Below are 18,254 nucleotides of genomic sequence, written 5' to 3' on the forward strand. Positions count from 1 at the left end.
GTCAGAAATTACATGTTTGCATGATCTGTGTAATTGTGTGTTCAATGTGCAAAATCAATAAATCGTCTAATTTAAATTGAAGTGGAAATTTTAAAAATCAAGACAATCAATGGAGAATTGTCTTGCGAATGCGTCTTTTAAATTGTACTACCGCTTTTGTACACCAGAGGGAAAACATACACCTAAAACAAATACGTACCGGTTGTTATGTCGTGTGGCCTGGCATTAACTTCAGAATTCTATTTAACAGTATATGTTAATATGTGTGAAAAACACAAACATCAAATCAAGATTGCCCAAATAAGTCCCCAAATTCAACATTAAATTTTCAAGAAAATCGTGCGGATGTTTGACAGGAAGTGGAAGAGTGGCATAGAGGAAGTAGCGCACTGCATTCCGACAAATCTGGAATCAGTTGTCCTAACACGATTACGGTCATAAATAACGTAAATTCTGTATTGCTTGGACCTCAAGTCAGTAAATAATAATTGACGATTCGGCAAAGCCAGGAAGTTCCGAGACCTAAAACTTCTGATAGTATTCTCCAAATGAACAGAAGTAATTATACAAATTGGACTTTTAATTAATTTGTCATTGTTCCGAGACCATGGACAAACTTCGTCGTGTGCTAAACGGACGAGAGGAGAATGAAGAGCTTGGTCTCACGGCCCAGGTAAATGTATAATGGCACCAAACGGCAGCCTACTATGCTAATGCTAAAAGTTTCAAATATCATAACAAGCTTTGCATTTACTCCACTAAATACCTTTACTCCACTAAAAACTAATCATTATCATATTTATAGTATACAATGTTGTCACAATGTCAACTGTTGCTTGTCAAAGTTGCGACAGCTATTTTTTTTATCAATGTTCCGCTTTTTATACTGTTTGACGCTGCTAATATTTTGCTTTTATACACTTTGATCCTGGTTGCTTATTACATGCTATTCAAAGGAGAATAAATTAAGGTAAGATTCTGACATTGCTCTCTGCACGCGCTATTTTCTTGTTGACGGTTGTAGAAAATAACTGGATTGGATTGTTGAATTGCTGCCTCCCAATTCAATTCACATCTCGATAACGGTCAGTTCTTCGGCTGTAGATCATCTTCAAGTTGGTCATGTGACTTAGCCATTTTAAAAATATTATTTAAATTACAATTTGCTTTTGTTGTGTTACATCCCGTGAGTTGATGTCAGCTCTGCATGGTGTCTTTTATGATATAGGCAAATTCAACATTGATGAAACATCATCAGGAGGTCTGCTGTTCTCAATGGAATGAATGACATCAGCTTTTCTTATGACTTCCTTCTGTTGTTCTCACCAGGTCCTTGATGCTACCTCACTCAGCTACAGCACGAGGGTGAAATGGTTCGTCATATGCTTTGCCTCAGGCATCTTGTGCTCAATACTCGTGAGTGTGGCTGCCTTGCTTTCAATATTTTATTAGCCAGCTGGTGTATTTTCATAAACACCCTGGGGATGCAGCTCCTAGTGGTATAGAAAGAAAAGTCTGTGTATTTTTGTAATTAATACAGGTATGTTCTAAATTTTAGGGTGAGTTGTGGGTTTATTGTTTTTAGTGTTGTCCGCTGTTCATTAAATGCTTAAAACCATTTTCATATCAATTCATTCAGATGTCTTGGCAAATAGCGCCTTTAAAAAAATTGCATGATCATTTCATTTGTATTTTGTTCTTTAGCCACGAGGGGACACAAGCCAGTGTCTTATTGTGCCAGTCCCAAGCCCTGATAAATACGGAGGGTTGTGTCAGGAAGGGATTCCGATGTAAAGGCTTGGCCAAAACAAACATGCGAATCAAACCTCCAAAGTTGGAGTACATTGACTCGCTGTGGCTACCCAAGGAGGGAAAAGCTAAGATATTTTTCTTTTCAACAGTAGGTCAGTTAAATGGCAACCCACGATAGTTTCCTGAGTTGATTCCGGTGGCAACCAAATTCTCTGTGGGGGATTTTAACCAAGAAACCACAAGAAAAGTTTTGATGGTTAATGATACCATTGCTTATTTTAACATTAAGTTGTCTTTTGGGTTCTCCCTTGAAACTGCACATATCTTGTAAAATAAATAGATAAATAAATAAACTTTTGTTTGCATTTAATTCTCATTGTAAATTGCAATTGCTTTTGATCTCACTGAGTTTACTTTTAGGTGCTCTGCAATATAATAATTTGGAAATGTGGCAATAATACAGTAAATGTTTTATTTGGGGAAGGCATTGATTGAAGTTGACGGCTGAAAATCAACTGGGACATAACATCTACACCGCTATTTGAGGATATATGAATCTACATAGTTTTCCCTCGCTACTTTGCGGTTTGATTATAGCAGAAATTATTTGTTTCCATTTCAGGGCTCAGCTCTGCTATTCCTCCCAAATGGAACAAAGCTCTTTGCGGTTTTCTACACACTGGGCAATGTTGCAGCTCTTGCCAGGTGAGACTTAATCACAGAAGACAGAAGATAGTTTCCTGCCACCAAATTTGGAATGCAGGAAATTAATAGTTGAATTTGTTTTCAGTTGTCCCAATTGAAGTGGTCATATTCCACTTGTCTACTAAGTGATTGCATTTGAGCATTTCATTCATAATACGTACATGAATCTATTGCAAGATCAGATGAAGGTATTCGTTGTAAAAAAACGAGGCAATCCCGGTTCAAAACCTAGTACAGTATTTGAATTCTTCGTATTGACAGCTGATTACATTGTTTCCTGTGTTATATGTCCATGGAGTTTGCGCATGAGGATGAATAGTATGAGCGTCCAAACTGCTCCGATAGAGTCTCATCGAACAGACGTGATGCTCCACAGGCACCATCCTCCCACGCATTGCTCAGCTGAGCACAGAGCTATGCTTAGTCAGTGGGGGAATGTTCTATCAGGTTAGATCACTGACGTCATCAAAGTATCAGGAAACTCTGAATGTGTTCTCCTGGCACTGGGTTTTAAATGTGTTTACGTTATGTTGGCTCATTGTCATATTCGCTCCCCTGTATATATGCTGCTTTCTTAAATTAGAATGGATTATTTTTATTATAATGGTTTAAAATCTTGAATGAAATTCCTCCTTCACACTTGTTTTATGTTTTAAGATGTTGTGTAAACAGCCTGCCTTGTCCTCAATAGCACCTGCTTCCTTATGGGACCACTAAAGCAGTTAAAGCGCATGTTTGAACCAACACGACTTATCGCGACCATTGTTATGCTGGTAAGAACATTATTCCTGGCATTTGTAGGTTAATGTTTTCATTGGGTCTTAACTCATTTAAATAGTGTCTGTCTACCCTTGGTTAGCATGCACACGTTAATAAACCATGTTTCAACATTTTTACGGGCTAGACCTCATTAAGTTAATGATAAAGAAAATATATTTTGCATTTCCCCAACAGCTTTGCCTCGTCTTAACATTATGCTCAGTGTTTGCGGTAAGTTGGCAGCAGGCAAAACACACCAGATTTTTTATGATGCCTTTACACTGCTTAAAAGAGATATTTCTGTCTGTTACAGTGGGAAAAGAGGGGACTGGCCATTATTTTTTGCATTCTCCAGTTTCTAGCAATGACGTGGTAAGTGAAAACAACCGGTTTTCTTCAAGCTTCGAATCTAAATAAATAAATGGATGTATGAGATAGAATCCTGCTGAAATAATATTTGGGCCTGCTAACTGCCGGAAGTCCAAAACATCTTGAAAATTTGTTGCATGTTGGGTTGTTTGTAACTTTGGTTGCAACAAACTTTGCAAAGGTTCAAGACAAAAATACTCACCGGCTCTCATTCTTTACAATGGGAGTATATTTGTAATTTTGGGGGACAGTTGTGATGCAATGGTTACTCTTCATTTAAAAGAAGAAATGCAAATACTGTGTGTCATTTGTGGGTCATCGTTCAATGCCGTGTGCCGCACTCTGATTGGGAAATTTATTGAAGATCATATGACAAATAAGATGAATATTAAGATGCCTTTCTTAGCTCTGCCGATAATGCCACTAAACATAGAATGTACGTAGTGAAGCTATGTGTCTGACAACCAAGTTTTTTTAAATGTTTGCTGTTTCAATCTTCCTGCTGATAGTTTGCTTTACATTAATGTCTAGGGCAGTGGTTCGATCGAACCCTAGGGTTTCGGTGAGTCAGTCTGAGGGGTTCGGTGGATCCTCCGGCGCAGAGGTCCACCCCTCAGTCTAGTCTGCAGTTAGTGGGCAGTCATCGAAAGAAGGGTTCGGTGACTGAGCATATGAAACTGGTGCCTCCAAGGAGATTAAGAACCACTAGCCTAGGGGATGAATCAACAATGTCAACAATGAGATGTCAGCGAGTTATTAGTACAAATAATTAAAAGTCGCTCTCTTGTTATTTTATCGACATATGGAGCAATCTTGAACACTGCAGTTTCCTGTAGATGGAATGGGAGCAGGCTTAGTTTAAGTTGTGTCTGATTATTTGCCAGGTAGGTCAGCATGGTTTTGGACAGGTGGCGCCTGACTCAACATGGACTTACTTTAGTCTCACTCAGACAGTATGTGGTCCTGGCAGGTGGTGATACACCCAACTAAGTTTTTGCCAGACTGTACTTCTGCTATCATATCATTTAATACAAATTAACATTTTATGGGTCACTCAAATGATTTCATTTACTTTTTAGACTGAATGGCTCTCTCATTCACATATCACACGTTTTAATATCTTAACTGTAAAATTACTGTGTCTAAATCAGCAGGGTTTTTCCTGGCTCAAATTAAGAAAGAGTTGTTATCATCCTAACCGTTTAACAAACTCCCTTTCTTTTACAGGAAATTTACTGAAAGACTTCCAATCAGAATATGACTATTTTCATGTTGAAGAATTTGCTTTTTAAAACTTATATTAAACAATGGTGGACACAGTTTGTGTGGTGGGGCCACTTTTTTTTAGAGAGACCCAGATTTTGAGGCAGCCTTCAATTGCTCTATGGTCCATGCCCACCTGTGCTGCCATAGCAGGCTGCCATGAATATCATTTTTTGCAGCAGATTTTGCTGACAAAATACAAACATGGACAACCACTTTGGGGGACATCAAGGTGAAGGTCTATCTTGGCAATACATGTAAAATTTATAATGTAAGCATGTTTGTACTTGTTTGAGCATTAAGAAGCATATTTGCACCATGTGGACAAAGGATGTCACTGAATGCCCCTGGGAAACTTTGTGAATGAAAAACGAAAGAGCCTTTTATCAGCATAACTGTCCGCAACGCAACCCCCGTCGATTTCACCTACGTATGGAACATTCACTTCCGTTCTTGCCTGCGTCCCCCGAGGCATCACCATGGAAACCACAAGTCTCGCATTCTGAACAGAAACTGTGCTAGAGTACACTCCCACGTGGGAGCTGTCGTCTGAGTGAAACATGGCCACACACTGAACTGGGCAAAGTTCAGACTTCAGGCTGAATGCTTTAAACCTAAGACATAATCACATGACCTTAAACAAAGTGCATTGGTGACTGTCATAGATCGTGCAAGAGGACAAATAAGTCAAACTTTGGTGAGATATGTACTGAACCAAATTGTGTTCTTGATTTTATCAGATGAATTTATATTGGATGTCAAAAATAATAACACACTTCCATTTTTCACACCAAAAAGATGTCAGTTAATGGATCGTACAATATGATGATGGTATTGCTCCAGTATTGCTCCATTCAACTACTCTCGATTCCTCATCTTTGAATTGCAATACAATGTATGATGAGGGAAAGTCGATAAAATTGTCCACACACATTAGTCCAAGATTTCATGGCATAGTGTCATGTTTTGAAATCTCTTTGTTGTAACAAAGATGGTGTGGGTGTTTCTGCTGACACGTGTTTTTTTTAAGCTTAATGTTCTTCTTTCCCTTTTGGCTTTTCCCGTCAATGGTCGCCACAACGAATGAGTGATCTTATTTGGTTAATATTGTTATTCACAACAGTATGTTCTTTTGTTTTGTATTTTAGGTACAGCATCTCCTATATTCCTTTTGCCAGGTAAGACAAATCCTGTTGCCAAGTGTATTTAAGCAAATTTTAAATTTAAAGTGTACTGCAAAATGTACCCTTTTCATGAGAACGACTGTACGTTGCTGTCATATGATGGTTTTCATCTTTAATCGCCAAACTAATAGTGCAAGGGAGATTTCTCATGGAGACCACTCAAAACATGTTTTTATTTACTTCCGAATGTCCCACCGTTTGCTTTCCCATTTGGTGGTAATCCTCCTCCCTCCCTCCCGCTGACACTCTTTCGCCCAACAAATTGGTGCTTGTTGTTTCACATGCACTTTATTATGTTTTCTTCTGTCTTGCTGTCAAAATATTTTTTTTCCTCCCAATTTGATGTTCGAACCAGCTTTACCTCAAAGCCCAGCCACTCCCCTGCCCAGTGTTAGGCTGACATCACTGTTATTGATATATTCCTTGAAGGGGGAGATGCCTCACGAATTGGTTTCATTAGAGCTGAACGTGAATGCTCAAAATCAATATGGTCGCATAATCACATGAGCCCTCATTTGATATGTGAACAATGGAGAGTCCAAATGCCTTGAATACAGGCAGACACTAAAAGGCTTTTTTCCATTTGTTCCACATCCCCCCCCCCCAATTTGTTTTTTTACTCACCCAATCTTGACGATTGGGGCGGACATAATTGCGAGGTTCACCTGCCAGATTCCTCCATAAAGCCATTCTCTAAGCACAAGCACAAAGTGTGATGTTGTTTTGCCAATCCAGATGCAGACAGGATTATGTACAATTTGGAGAGTGGATCCCTCTATTCAACAAAGCCTGGGCGCTGTATATGTTTTGCTGACCATCTAATCCGTTCCAACAGCTGAGAAACCTGCTATAACCTCCGCATACTCCCCCTCCCCCAACCCAAACACTGACAACAAAACAAAGACCGTCTCGCATGCTGCCCCTGCACAAACCAAATTCCTGAGAACTAAAGTTGACAGTTTAATGCACATTCATTGACTACTTAATTGTACTTATTTCCTTAATGTTTACATATTTTGTCAAACAGGAAAGCTTCTAAAATCATTTTCCTCTAGATGTTTCTTAGATTCTCTCAAGACATTTTATGAAACGCTCAAACTGAATTAGGGCCAACCATGACACCACATGGCAAGAAGACTTGATCCTTTAATGTTTTTACCTGGCCGACTGTTTCTAAGCTCCCTCTTTTAAAGTAGGTGACATACAGAAACACAACACACGTGCAATTGTCACAGTGCTTTGAGGCTAACGTTGCGCTACATTTTCATAAGATATGAGGGAGGTCTCAGAGGTGTATTATTTATGTATGGGGTTGTGAGGTAATGCAAAAGCTAGTATCAAGAGAAACTAAAAACAATCCTGAGGCTGATACAAGAAGATGCTGGTGCACATACCCAAAGCTTGAGAAAGAACAAGTCTCCTATATTGCACACTGACCTCCCCTCCCCCCCGAGCCAGACTGTGATTCACCCCCCTTCCCCTTCCCCTTTTAACCTTGACGGGCTTCACACCTCCTCCACTGAAATGTAACTGAGGCTTCAGGCAAAGTCTGCATAGCAACACTCTCGTGGCAAGAACAGAATGCGGAGAGGGGAATGGAGATGGCAGTGCTTGGTGGTTACCATGGCAATGACTTCTCTTGCATCATTGCTCAACACAGCGCACCTGGCAAAAGGGGGCCACTCCATCTCCATGAGCATGTGGAGCTTCCCCGCCATAACATACTCACTTATTTATGAGATGCCCCACCCGAATCAGAGTCAGAAAGGCCGGAAGTGCTTTTTTGTCACTTTTCATTTCACTATGCATGCCTGCATTCTGTCCTCCGGGATGTCAGCCCATTTATACCTGGATCATTTTTTGGTTTATGTGTACCCTAATTTATCACAGCACAAGACTGCCTCAACATATTACATTCATGATAAATTGCATTTGTCCGCTTGATCTAATTAGACCGTTTTCTCCATCCATCCCCCTATAGAGATGCTGTGATGAAATGCTTCACTACCTGTCTGAGCTAGGATTCTGGAGTCCACGCTTTCACGTGAAGACTGGTCCTTACATGCAACTGCAACAAGAGTACAGTACTTTGTACAGTATATGGTTGTGTGTCCCCCCCCCCTTTTTTTTTACTGCTCCTTAACATAGTATCCGTTTTTGATTCAACTGAAGGTCTTAAACTTTCATCAAATTTTACTTTTGTACTTGATGCTGTGAGTGCCTTCATTGCTGAATATATTTACTGATTTAATAGATATTTCAGATTGGCTGAGGTTTTGAGTGCTCATAAAATATTTTGTGCATTCTAATTTACAAAAGTGCTGGGAAAGAAAACATACTTAAATACTACTATCATATTTATGTCTCAACTAAATCTCTATGACATGTTTTCTTCAAATTCATTCAAATGAATTAAGTCCCTGTTCCCAGTCCCAGTTTCGATTTTGTGTTCATATGAGCAGCTGCCTGCTATGCCATAATAGAAATTACATGATACCCTTGGGCATTTGAGGCACTGCTTCAGTGATTCTTCACTGGCAAATTTTACATCCACAGCTCTTGTTTTCCTGTTCAACAGTGTAAAAACAGCAGCACATGTTTGGAGCCTTTGTGTTCATTACCCCTTCCCCCACTCAGTAAATGACATTAAAATTGAGTATTTTGAAATGTAATTTTCTGACAGACGCAACAATGACCCAGTTAAATACGCTTTTCTGAGCAATGTGGTTTTGGCGTGACCTAATAACCCAATACAGCTTCCAACAGGATCCTCGTATGCGCCAACATGATGGCATCATAGCCTTTGACAATTGGGTTGTCATGACAACATGCGCCCAGCAAGCTTCATTACCTTAGCTACCCCCACTTTCGGTGCGGACGTACAAATCGTGTTGGCAAAAGGCATGTGCTTTTCTATGAAACACGGCGTTACATTTGTCTTACACTGAACTCTTGATTTTGAAGCTTGCTTTATTTTTGAAGAAGTCATATCACGTTTTGCTTTTTGTTTGAACCAAGCGATACTAGGAAAATTCTAAATTTGCGAATTAGGAGACTTAACATAGAGATAAAAAACAAACAGTCAGAAATAGAAACTTATTATCAGCGATTACAAACTAATCTTACCCACAAAATCTATCAGGAAGTGTGTGAATTTACTAAATCCGGTTATATGAGGCACCACAGCAAAACCAAAGAGAGACAAAAGGGTAAATTTCAAAAATTACTTTTACTGAAACAATCTCAGCTACTGGTAAACACGCGTAAAATTAGGTATGAACAGTTTGCAAGGGAGAATTGGATCAAAAATTTGTCAGACAGAGATCTCTCAGAGACAGAAAAGGCAGTACTTACCAAAGGTTTAAATTTCTCAGTGACTCCTAAAACTATACCTACAATAGATTATATCACAGCTACTGAATCGGCTATTAAAAATAACAAACTTTCGTATGCAGAGGCAGATGATCTACGCATTAAAATATCAGCTCTTCTCAGTAGTGCCAAACTTCCTCCGTCCAACATAACATTAGAAGAGAGAAAGGCGTTAACTACTCTACAAAAAGACAAAAATATTACTATTTTGCCAGCAGACAAGGGCAGATGCACAGTGCTGCTCAACACATTGGATTATGAAGACAAAATAAATAGGTTAATCAGTGATTCCAACACGTATGAGCAACTAAAAAGGGACCCTTCCAATAGATACAAGAAAGAAATGATTGACTGTCTCCAAAAGCTAGAGAAAGGAAAACATATAGATAAACAGATGTATTTTAGATTATACCCGGGAGAGGCCACGCCATGTATCTATGGCCTGCCAAAAATACATAAAGAAGGGTTCCCCCTCCGACCCATTGTTTGTAGCATTGACTCCTCTACATACAATGTAGCCAAATATTTAAAAACTATTTTAGCTCCGTTGGTTGGTAACACAGAATACCACGTAGAGAACACCACAGGGTTTGTAGAGAGGATCAAAGACCTCATATTGGAACCTGAGGAAACTTTGGCATCATACGATGTGACTTCTCTTTTTACATCTGTCCCAACCCCAGCAGCAGTCTCAGTGGTGAGGACGAGGCTGCTGGCGGACGTTTCTCTGCATGAAAGAACCAAACTGAAACCGGATCACATCTGCCAATTATTAGAAATCTGCCTTAATACTACGTATTTTCAATTTCGGGAAAAATTTTATAAACAAATCCATGGTTGTGCTATGGGCTCACCAGTTTCACCCATAGTGGCTAATCTTTACATGGAAGAGATGGAGAAACAGGCCCTCACATCCTTCCCAGGGACTAAACCTAGACACTGGTTTAGATATGTGGACGATACTTTTGTCATAATTAAGAAACAAGAAATTCAATCCTTCACAGATCATCTCAACTCTGTAGACTTCAACATTAAATTTACTCGTGAGGACATTCAAGAGAACCAACTAGCCTTCTTGGATTGTAAAGTAATTATAAAAGAGGACAGAGCGCTAAAAACAGAAGTCTTTAGGAAGGCTACGCACACTGACCAATACTTACTTTTTGACTCTAACCACCCTTTACAACATAAACTAGGAGTTATCAGAACCCTCCAGCATAGGGCTAAACTAATACCAACTAGCACTGAAGGTAGAGAAAAGGAGTCAAAACATATCAGGAGAGCACTCACTAACTGTGGGTACCCTCAGTGGTCATTCAACAAATGTCAGAAAGAAAGAATAGCGAACGAAACCAATAATTCTCAAGATTCTAAAAGGAGAGGAGTAGCAGTACCGTACATTGCAGGAGTTTCTGAAAAATTACAAAGAGTCCTTTGGCAACATAAAATTCCTACTTATTTCAAACCGATAAACACGTTAAGGCAAAAATTAGTGCATCCAAAAGATAGGCTACCAAATGAAAAACAAAGTAATGTAGTTTATTCCATACATTGTAAGAATGAAAATTGTAAAGAGCAGTACATTGGGGAGACTCAACAAATTCTCAAAAAAAGACTTTATCAACATCGCAGGGATAATACTAGTGGGCCTCAATCGGCAGTACATTTGCACCTAAAAGCTACTAACCACTCATTTGACGACAATGAGGTTAAAATCTTAGCGAAAGAACATAGATGGTTTGAAAGGGGGGTAAAAGAGGCGATTCTTATAAAACAACAAAATCCTTCATTAAACCGGTCTGGTGGTGTGAGGTTCAATTTGGATCGTTCATACAATAGCCTGCTCAGGCAAAACAGGTTAGGCAACTTTCGCAATGCTGATGAGGGTCGTTATGCTGATGAGGTGATACCGGGGGGAGTGGGGGTAATAGGCCAATCGTTAGTCAGGAATGTAGGAACAATCAGTGGGGCCACAGGGGGGGGTCCCGCGCCCCCCCCAACCTGAGAGTAGGGACCTATCATAGCTGTGTCCGGCACCACTAGGTCTGGACATTAGGGATATATAAATGGGGCCGATACGACCAGTCAGACTTTAGTTCGCTGACGAAGTCTCTTGGATAGGAGGCGAAACGTCCGAAACCTTCACTTTTGTACAGATGACGGCTGAAGAAACCTTCTCAACAAGCGACTGCATAGAAATTCTTGCTGTGCAAACCGCCTCTCTTCCTTTCATTGGACTTCTGCAAAGAATGATTATGGACACTCTCCATTCAGTACAATTTACTTAAATAAATTGTTAAATAACACGCAAATCCCTCTGTAACATACCCTTGTCATGTAATTTGAAGGATCAAGTAATGCTGTCGAATGAAGGCACGTCCAGTTTTTTGGGAGGGGTGGTGGTGTGTTGGGGTGAGTTTTCATGACCAAAACTAAAAGGAGGCAGATGCGCCATCTGCCAGTTTCTCAACTGTTTCCTGCCAAGTTACCTTTTATCTGGAGGTCAGAATAAGGTGGCATCCCTAACAGTGCTGGCCGCTAAAAAAGGAACACAGTGTTCAAATCATGGAAACGTGTTGTTTCTGTTTCAGTCATCATCCATACATATTATGTGTGCATTTTCTTACTCATTCCTGTGTGATTATCTGTACACTGAAGCATTGTAAATTCCCTATGCTCTGTGTACAACAAACTATAATATTGAGTGCAAAATGTCTTGCAATTAAAAAAAAATCATCATGCAGATTTTAATAAATGATGTTAATACATGCAGATGGGATGTTTTTTTTCCCCCCACTCAAACAGAAGCACTTAAACATTGAATCAATTTCAGGACTGTCAGAGTTAAAAGTGGTGAATTCTCTGAGGGAGTGAATTCAAAGCGTTTGTACAAAAAACATGAAATGTTTAAATTACCCGCCAATTTAAATTAAAACCAAAGCAATTTGTGCATTTTCAATACTGTACCTCTGATGGTATCATTGAAACCTGAGCTTTATTAAGTTAATAAAGGCAGAGATACATTATACCGGTACAGTATTTAATCACATGAGCCTTGACGTTTAAAAATAGGTGGGCGGAATTTATGAGGAGCAAACCGACTTTTATTAGTTGGCTATCCTACGCAGGCAAAAAATAACTGCCCTGTAGCAACACAGAACATAAAAACAGTTTTTAAATGAAATGGTAATGATGGGTTGATGTTGTTTGAAAAATTCAAAATCATCCAATTTTAACGTCTTGGGATGGAGGGGTTCTCTCCTATAGACTTAAATGAAAGCAGACAAAATATCTTTGCGTCAATCAAAACGTCATTCAAACGCGTCAAAGTGCCACTACAAAAATTCAGAGACACTGATATGCCTTTTGTTTTTAGTCAGGTGGCTCGGTTATTCACAAATAATGGAGATTTGCGATTAAATAGTGCACTGAAGTGCACCAAAATACTAAATACAGTATAGTCTCCCCAGTTCATGACGAGACAGGGATCAATAATTCCCAAACATGTCCTCTTCATAACCATTAGCACTGATGTTAGTCCTTTCATGTAGTATGATGACCACTGGTAGCGCGAGAAATGAAGCAGACTCCACTCACAGTCGCACTTGGGCATGTATGATTCATGTTTTGTTGCGTGTGGTTTGTCTCTCATCGGGAGTTAATAGCTTTATGACATCTGCGCCTCCTCTCCGTGCCTTTGTTTGGCGTCTCTGCTGACCACGCCCCTCGCTTCCGCCAACATAAAGTCTTGAGCCGAGCGCGCCCACAACGGAATTCCTCGCTCACTCGTGTGGACAACAGGTGCACTCGCTCTGGATGATGCCCTGCGAGTGCCGGACGTCGCTTTGCACTTTCAAGCACATTTTTCGAACGCGTTTTACGTTTTGAAAATGCCTTTCCCGCCTATGAATCTCCAGCAGAAGATCCCCTCTCCTGCAAGGGACCTATTCGGCAAAAAGAAAGCCAATGTTGACAAGAGAGACTCTGGGAAAGAGAGGCAGACTTCATCGTGGTCAGCAGCTAATTTAAGAAATTTGGGGCGCAAAACGCAACAGGAGAAGACTCAAAGCCCGTCGCAGAAGGAGGCGCAGGGAAAATACTCGTGGCTGACATCGAGCAAACCTCAGGACTCAACTGCCGAAGTGAGGCGCTCCACCTCCACGGACTCCGGCAGACCCCTGGCAAGCAAAGAGGACGCATCCAAGAAGGAGATCCAGTTCACGCTAAGCCTCACGCCAGAGGCCATCCTAGTCATTCAGAAACGAAATTTGGAAAAGCAGATGCTGGCGAAGCAGCAGAAATGCTGTGCGTCGGCGGATTTCCGGCACCGGCGCGTCTTCCCTTCTAAAAAAACGTCGCACGGGAGCTGTAAGGGCGCGCACGTGACCAAAGTGGAGGATGCGGATCAGGACATCACGGCCATTGTTAAAATATCACTATTGAACGACCAGCACAAGTATGACGATGTGGAGTATGAGGAGGAGGACGGAGACGTGGACGAGACTGTGATGCGGAAATGTAAAGAGTGGCTCAAGGGGGTCGAAAGTGCCGCAGCTTTGGGAAAAGTTGACAAAAACACTGCACTACCCCACCTTAAAGGTTGCTGATAGTTGGACTTAAGCCACGATGTCACTCCTTTTTAAGTCATGTAAAATGATGCAATGAAAACTAAAGTCTTCAGGTTGTTTTTTTATGTCAACGTGGAATGAAATGTTACCCAGGAAGGTACACTTTCTATAGAACACTTCCCAGAATGACTTGAAATAGCTGCATTCCAAGCTTATTATGCCTTTTGAATAGTTTGAATTCAGTGACTTTGCACATGCGGTTCATATTTCCAGTGAGTGTGTTTTAAAGCTGGGATTTTCACACAAGAACCCCTTTTGTGTGCGAGAGCAAATTGTTGTCCATAATTAGGTTTAATGCCCTGCTGCTAAAACCGAACTGTCTTTGATCGCGCATCAAAAAGAGGCTTCAATATTCTGCTGTACAGTATTAATATTTCTACCTGGAAATTGATAGTTGGTGCCATTTTAAAAGTAAAGGGTTTTGTACGATCCACTCGGCTTCTTAAACTATGAACTTGTGCCTCTTTTTTCATGATTTGTAATCCCTGACTTAATGTTGGATATCAGAGGGTCTTTGTTGCCATTGTAGCTACCTGCGGCCATTTGGGCATTAGTGTACTAAGCCTCTTAGATTTCCTGCTAAGCAGGGTTGACCAGTGTACTTCTGTAGGGGCCACGTACAGGAGCTCCATCAGGAAATTGCCTCCAATTTTTCTTACTACTTAAGTAAACAATACATCTCACCGCGAGACAGTGTCTTGTTTTCTACACTGAAGTGTACATGTCCAATTCTCTGCAAAAAAAAAGCAAATATGTGTCTTGTTCAATGAATCTATGTGTTCAAATAAATAGGACAGTGTCTGGTATTAATGATGGATCTAAACAAAATGAAGCAATCTCTTTATTCACGCAGCTGTAACAGAACAAATACTGTCAATGCATGGAAATACAAATTGCGCCTCAGAAAAGAAGCCGTTCTATTGTTTTTTGTCACTTTCTTGGTAGTCAGTGCCATTAAACCTCTTAAAATAGGCCACGGTGAGTTGTGCCAGAAGGTCTGTTATTTATAAGTTATTTTTGGCTGATTTTTTTATAGTTGTTAACTCATTCACTGCCATTCACAAATTTATTCGGCAATTGAAAATATGACATAGAGCGACATTCCCGAATTAGTTCAGGTTTTGTTTTTTCTTGCTTGGGTGCCAATAAAGCTGTGGTGACCCCTTGAAGAGAAAAGCCGAAAAGAAAAGAAGATATAAATCAATATGTATGTATTGCATGGTATTTTGGACAGCCACCCTCATTTCTAGCTCGTATAACTCCAGACTCTCATTATTTGGGAAAAAGTCATTTTTTTCTGATGAAAGAAGAGAGTCGAAGGTTTCTTACGCATCATTTAATTTTTATGTAGTCCTAAAACTGGAATTCGAGTGACAATGACAAAAACCCTGGCACTGGAGTGGACACATTTTTGCACGTCTGGCAGTGAATGAGTTAATTGTAGAGTAATGACGATGGGTAGGTCCTAAAACTTGAGGCAGTGCAATTTATTTGTTTGTATTCGTGTGTCTGTACTACAACTGAATTAGCATTTCTTCCCTGGAAATTGCTCTACTTCTTTGACATTTTAATTAGCTCTTCTTGGTCCATCATCTGCAGTGTGTGGCACTAGTTGTATATGTTCCATCCATTCCCAGCTAACTATGGTCACATTGTGGGATGTACGATTGATTTGTTGGTTGGTAATTACAGGAGAAGGGGCATTTTTTTTTACATCTAGAGTCTAGACTGTACACATTTTCATGTTTGTACTATGCTGTTAATGAAGGGGAAAAAATGTTAGTTAACACAGGGTGGCCAACAATTTACTCCCTCAACATTCATGATGTGTTAATGGTCATGTTAAGAATTTTCAAATAACCCAAGAAAGATCTTTTGGGTTGCTAGCGGAAATAATTCTGGCAACCCCAGACAAGCACCGAGAAAACATGCCTTTAGTCAAACCCGACAACTTCAGATATCTAAGCCCTATGAGGTCATCATTCGTCATCCATACTAATTCTTACATAAAATTGCTACCACAAATTGGTGGGTGAATGCTTTCTAACATGTCAAGAACAACTGCCAACGCTTTCAAACAAACAGGCTGATTGATAAATTTGTGCCGGCGACTGTGAAGCTTGTCACTGTGGACAAACACACAAGTGCATGTATTGTAGCATGCAGCAGGCTGAGATCATGACTGGATGCTCGTACCAAGACTGAACTGTCCCCTAGCCCCCGTGATGCCCTCCTGCTGCAGATATTATCATCTGACTCGGTGACCCAAAACTGTGTAATCTCAACCCATTGTGCTGTATCAATTGGCCTTTTTTAATGTACAATGCTGTCGGCTGCGAGCTTGATGTTGTGCTATTTATCCACCTATGTTGGAGGTCAAAACAACACCATGAGGGAAAGCGAGGCAACTTTATAACACGTTTTACGCACATTCACAAATCAAAGAGAAGAACAAAAGCACTTCACAATTCTTTTTCTTTCCTGTCTGCATTTTGGATTTAGTATTTATTTCTTTTTAACGACCATCTTATTGTGTTGTCATGATCTGTCAGGATAACATGTGACACCATTATTCTTCAACTGATTGATAGTGCCGTTGGAGTCTAGATAGTTGCTGTCTCTGGCTTGTCATTGATACCCAGTGGACAGTGTGTACTATTACTCCGGCAACCAGTTTTCTAAATACTGTGACTCAAACAGCTTTTGTAGTCACAAACATCTTCGAAGAAAAAGAAAAGAAACGCAACACCTCAGGCACAAAACAGAATCAGAATCAGAATCAGAATCATCTTTATTGCCAAGTATGTAGAACACACAAGGAATTTGTTTCCGGTAGAACACGCTGCACTAGTATCGTTGTCAAAAAAACTGCTAAGTGGCACTATACAGTTCCATTTTGGCTCCTGTTGAAAACAGTACTCAGAACTTAAAGGACAACCGACGTCTCCGGACAAGTTGTGTCCATAATTTGTAAAATGGCTTCAAATGACTTCTACTGAGCATATTTTAATAAGATTCCACCGCATATAGCTATATTTTACGTTTTAAGACTCGCGCTGAATATTCCGGAAATCTTGTTTTTGAGTTGGTGCCGAGTCCGTACGTGACGTCACTGAAGGAACGCCCCTGACCAAAAAAAGGACACATTGTAGCAGTCCTTCCATCACGTCAATATATTTTGCTGTACTTGTTTGTCTGAAAACGTCATGTTGCACCAAAAACAGCCAGAAGAGGGTGACCAAGCTCCATGTAAGGAATTTATCAGCCTGTGGAAACGGGCTGATTAATTCCTCACACGGAGCTTGGTCGCCATTTTCTGACTCTTTTTTAATGATACATTTCCCCCCAATGTTACCTCAAAATGGCACGGAATAAATTCTCTCATCGATTGCAAACATGTATGCTTTCCTCTTCAGAACTATTTGAATCATATTCATAATTTTAGCTTGTAGTAGACGTACAAATTCCACCATGACGTCCCTGATCCACTGCTGACATGGATGCTTTGATCCTCTCCTCTTTCAACTAGAACTGCTTCATGTCATCACAAAGAGGGTACAGCAAGTCCTGAAGAATGAATGACTCTGTGTCTTTGTGTTGTCATATTTGTTATTTTTTCAATTTTTTTTTCCCAAGATGGCGGCGCGTGAACACGCAGCGGCTCCCTTCTCCCGGCAAATTGGCGTTTTCATGTTTATGTTTGTTAAAGTAATTATAAGTGCCTTGCATGCTGGGTCCGAGAGGACAGTAATTTCATCTGTGCTGTATGTCATGCATATTAGCATATTTGACAATAAAGCTGACTTTGACTTTGACTTTGATAATTGGATGTGTAACAAGAAAGCATATTCTCTGAATCTGAAGCCATCGTTTTGATTCACTAGCAATGCAAGACGTATTGGCGTGACGTCATGAACTGGGGGCGGGACTTTCTGAAAATGCCCAATTCGCAGCTCAATTTTTTTGCAGATTTTGGACACTTTAAGTCATTTTTATTGGTATTTTGCATTTGAATAAAAATATCATACTGCGTGTTTTGGCTATTTTAGATGCTATCAAATGTTTTTCTGATGTCAGTTAGGAAACAAGAAAGTGACGTCGGTTGTCCTTTAAGCATCTCATTGAGGGATGACACAAGTTTAACTAGATGAATGATCAAATAAAATTTGAAAAAAGGGACCCTACTTGTCATTTAAATTTCATGATTAGATACATAGCATTT

General features: G+C 40.1%; 2 protein-coding genes across 3 annotated transcripts; both read left to right on the forward strand.

Annotated features, from left to right (window-relative positions):
* The first annotated feature begins 373 nt into the window (after positions 1-373).
* On the forward strand, positions 374-12,173 carry sft2d1 (SFT2 domain containing 1). Of its 2 annotated transcripts, XM_089012156.1 has the most exons (8): positions 374-673; positions 1,330-1,416; positions 2,375-2,457; positions 3,149-3,230; positions 3,412-3,447; positions 3,530-3,588; positions 5,997-6,026; positions 8,014-12,173. In XM_089012156.1, exons 1-8 carry the CDS (start codon positions 608-610, stop codon positions 8,051-8,053), a joined length of 483 nt encoding a protein of 160 aa, XP_088868282.1. In that variant the 5' UTR covers positions 374-607; the 3' UTR covers positions 8,054-12,173. The 2 variants fall into 2 exon arrangements, with proteins under 2 accessions (XP_088868282.1, XP_088868283.1); XM_089012157.1 differs by lacking the exons at positions 3,149-3,230; positions 3,412-3,447; positions 3,530-3,588; positions 5,997-6,026; positions 8,014-12,173 and adding an exon at positions 2,756-3,141.
* A 715-nt stretch (positions 12,174-12,888) lies between these two features.
* prr18 (proline rich 18) lies at positions 12,889-17,836 on the forward strand. Its single transcript, XM_089012155.1, has one exon. It carries the CDS (start codon positions 13,295-13,297, stop codon positions 14,009-14,011), a length of 717 nt encoding a protein of 238 aa, XP_088868281.1. The 5' UTR covers positions 12,889-13,294; the 3' UTR covers positions 14,012-17,836.
* Positions 17,837-18,254: the final 418 nt, after the last annotated feature.

The sequence above is a fragment of the Hippocampus bargibanti genome, linkage group LG13, assembly GCF_051943395.1.
Source record: "Hippocampus bargibanti isolate YZ-2025 linkage group LG13, ASM5194339v1, whole genome shotgun sequence".
NCBI classification, from domain to species: Eukaryota; Metazoa; Chordata; class Actinopteri; order Syngnathiformes; family Syngnathidae; genus Hippocampus; species Hippocampus bargibanti.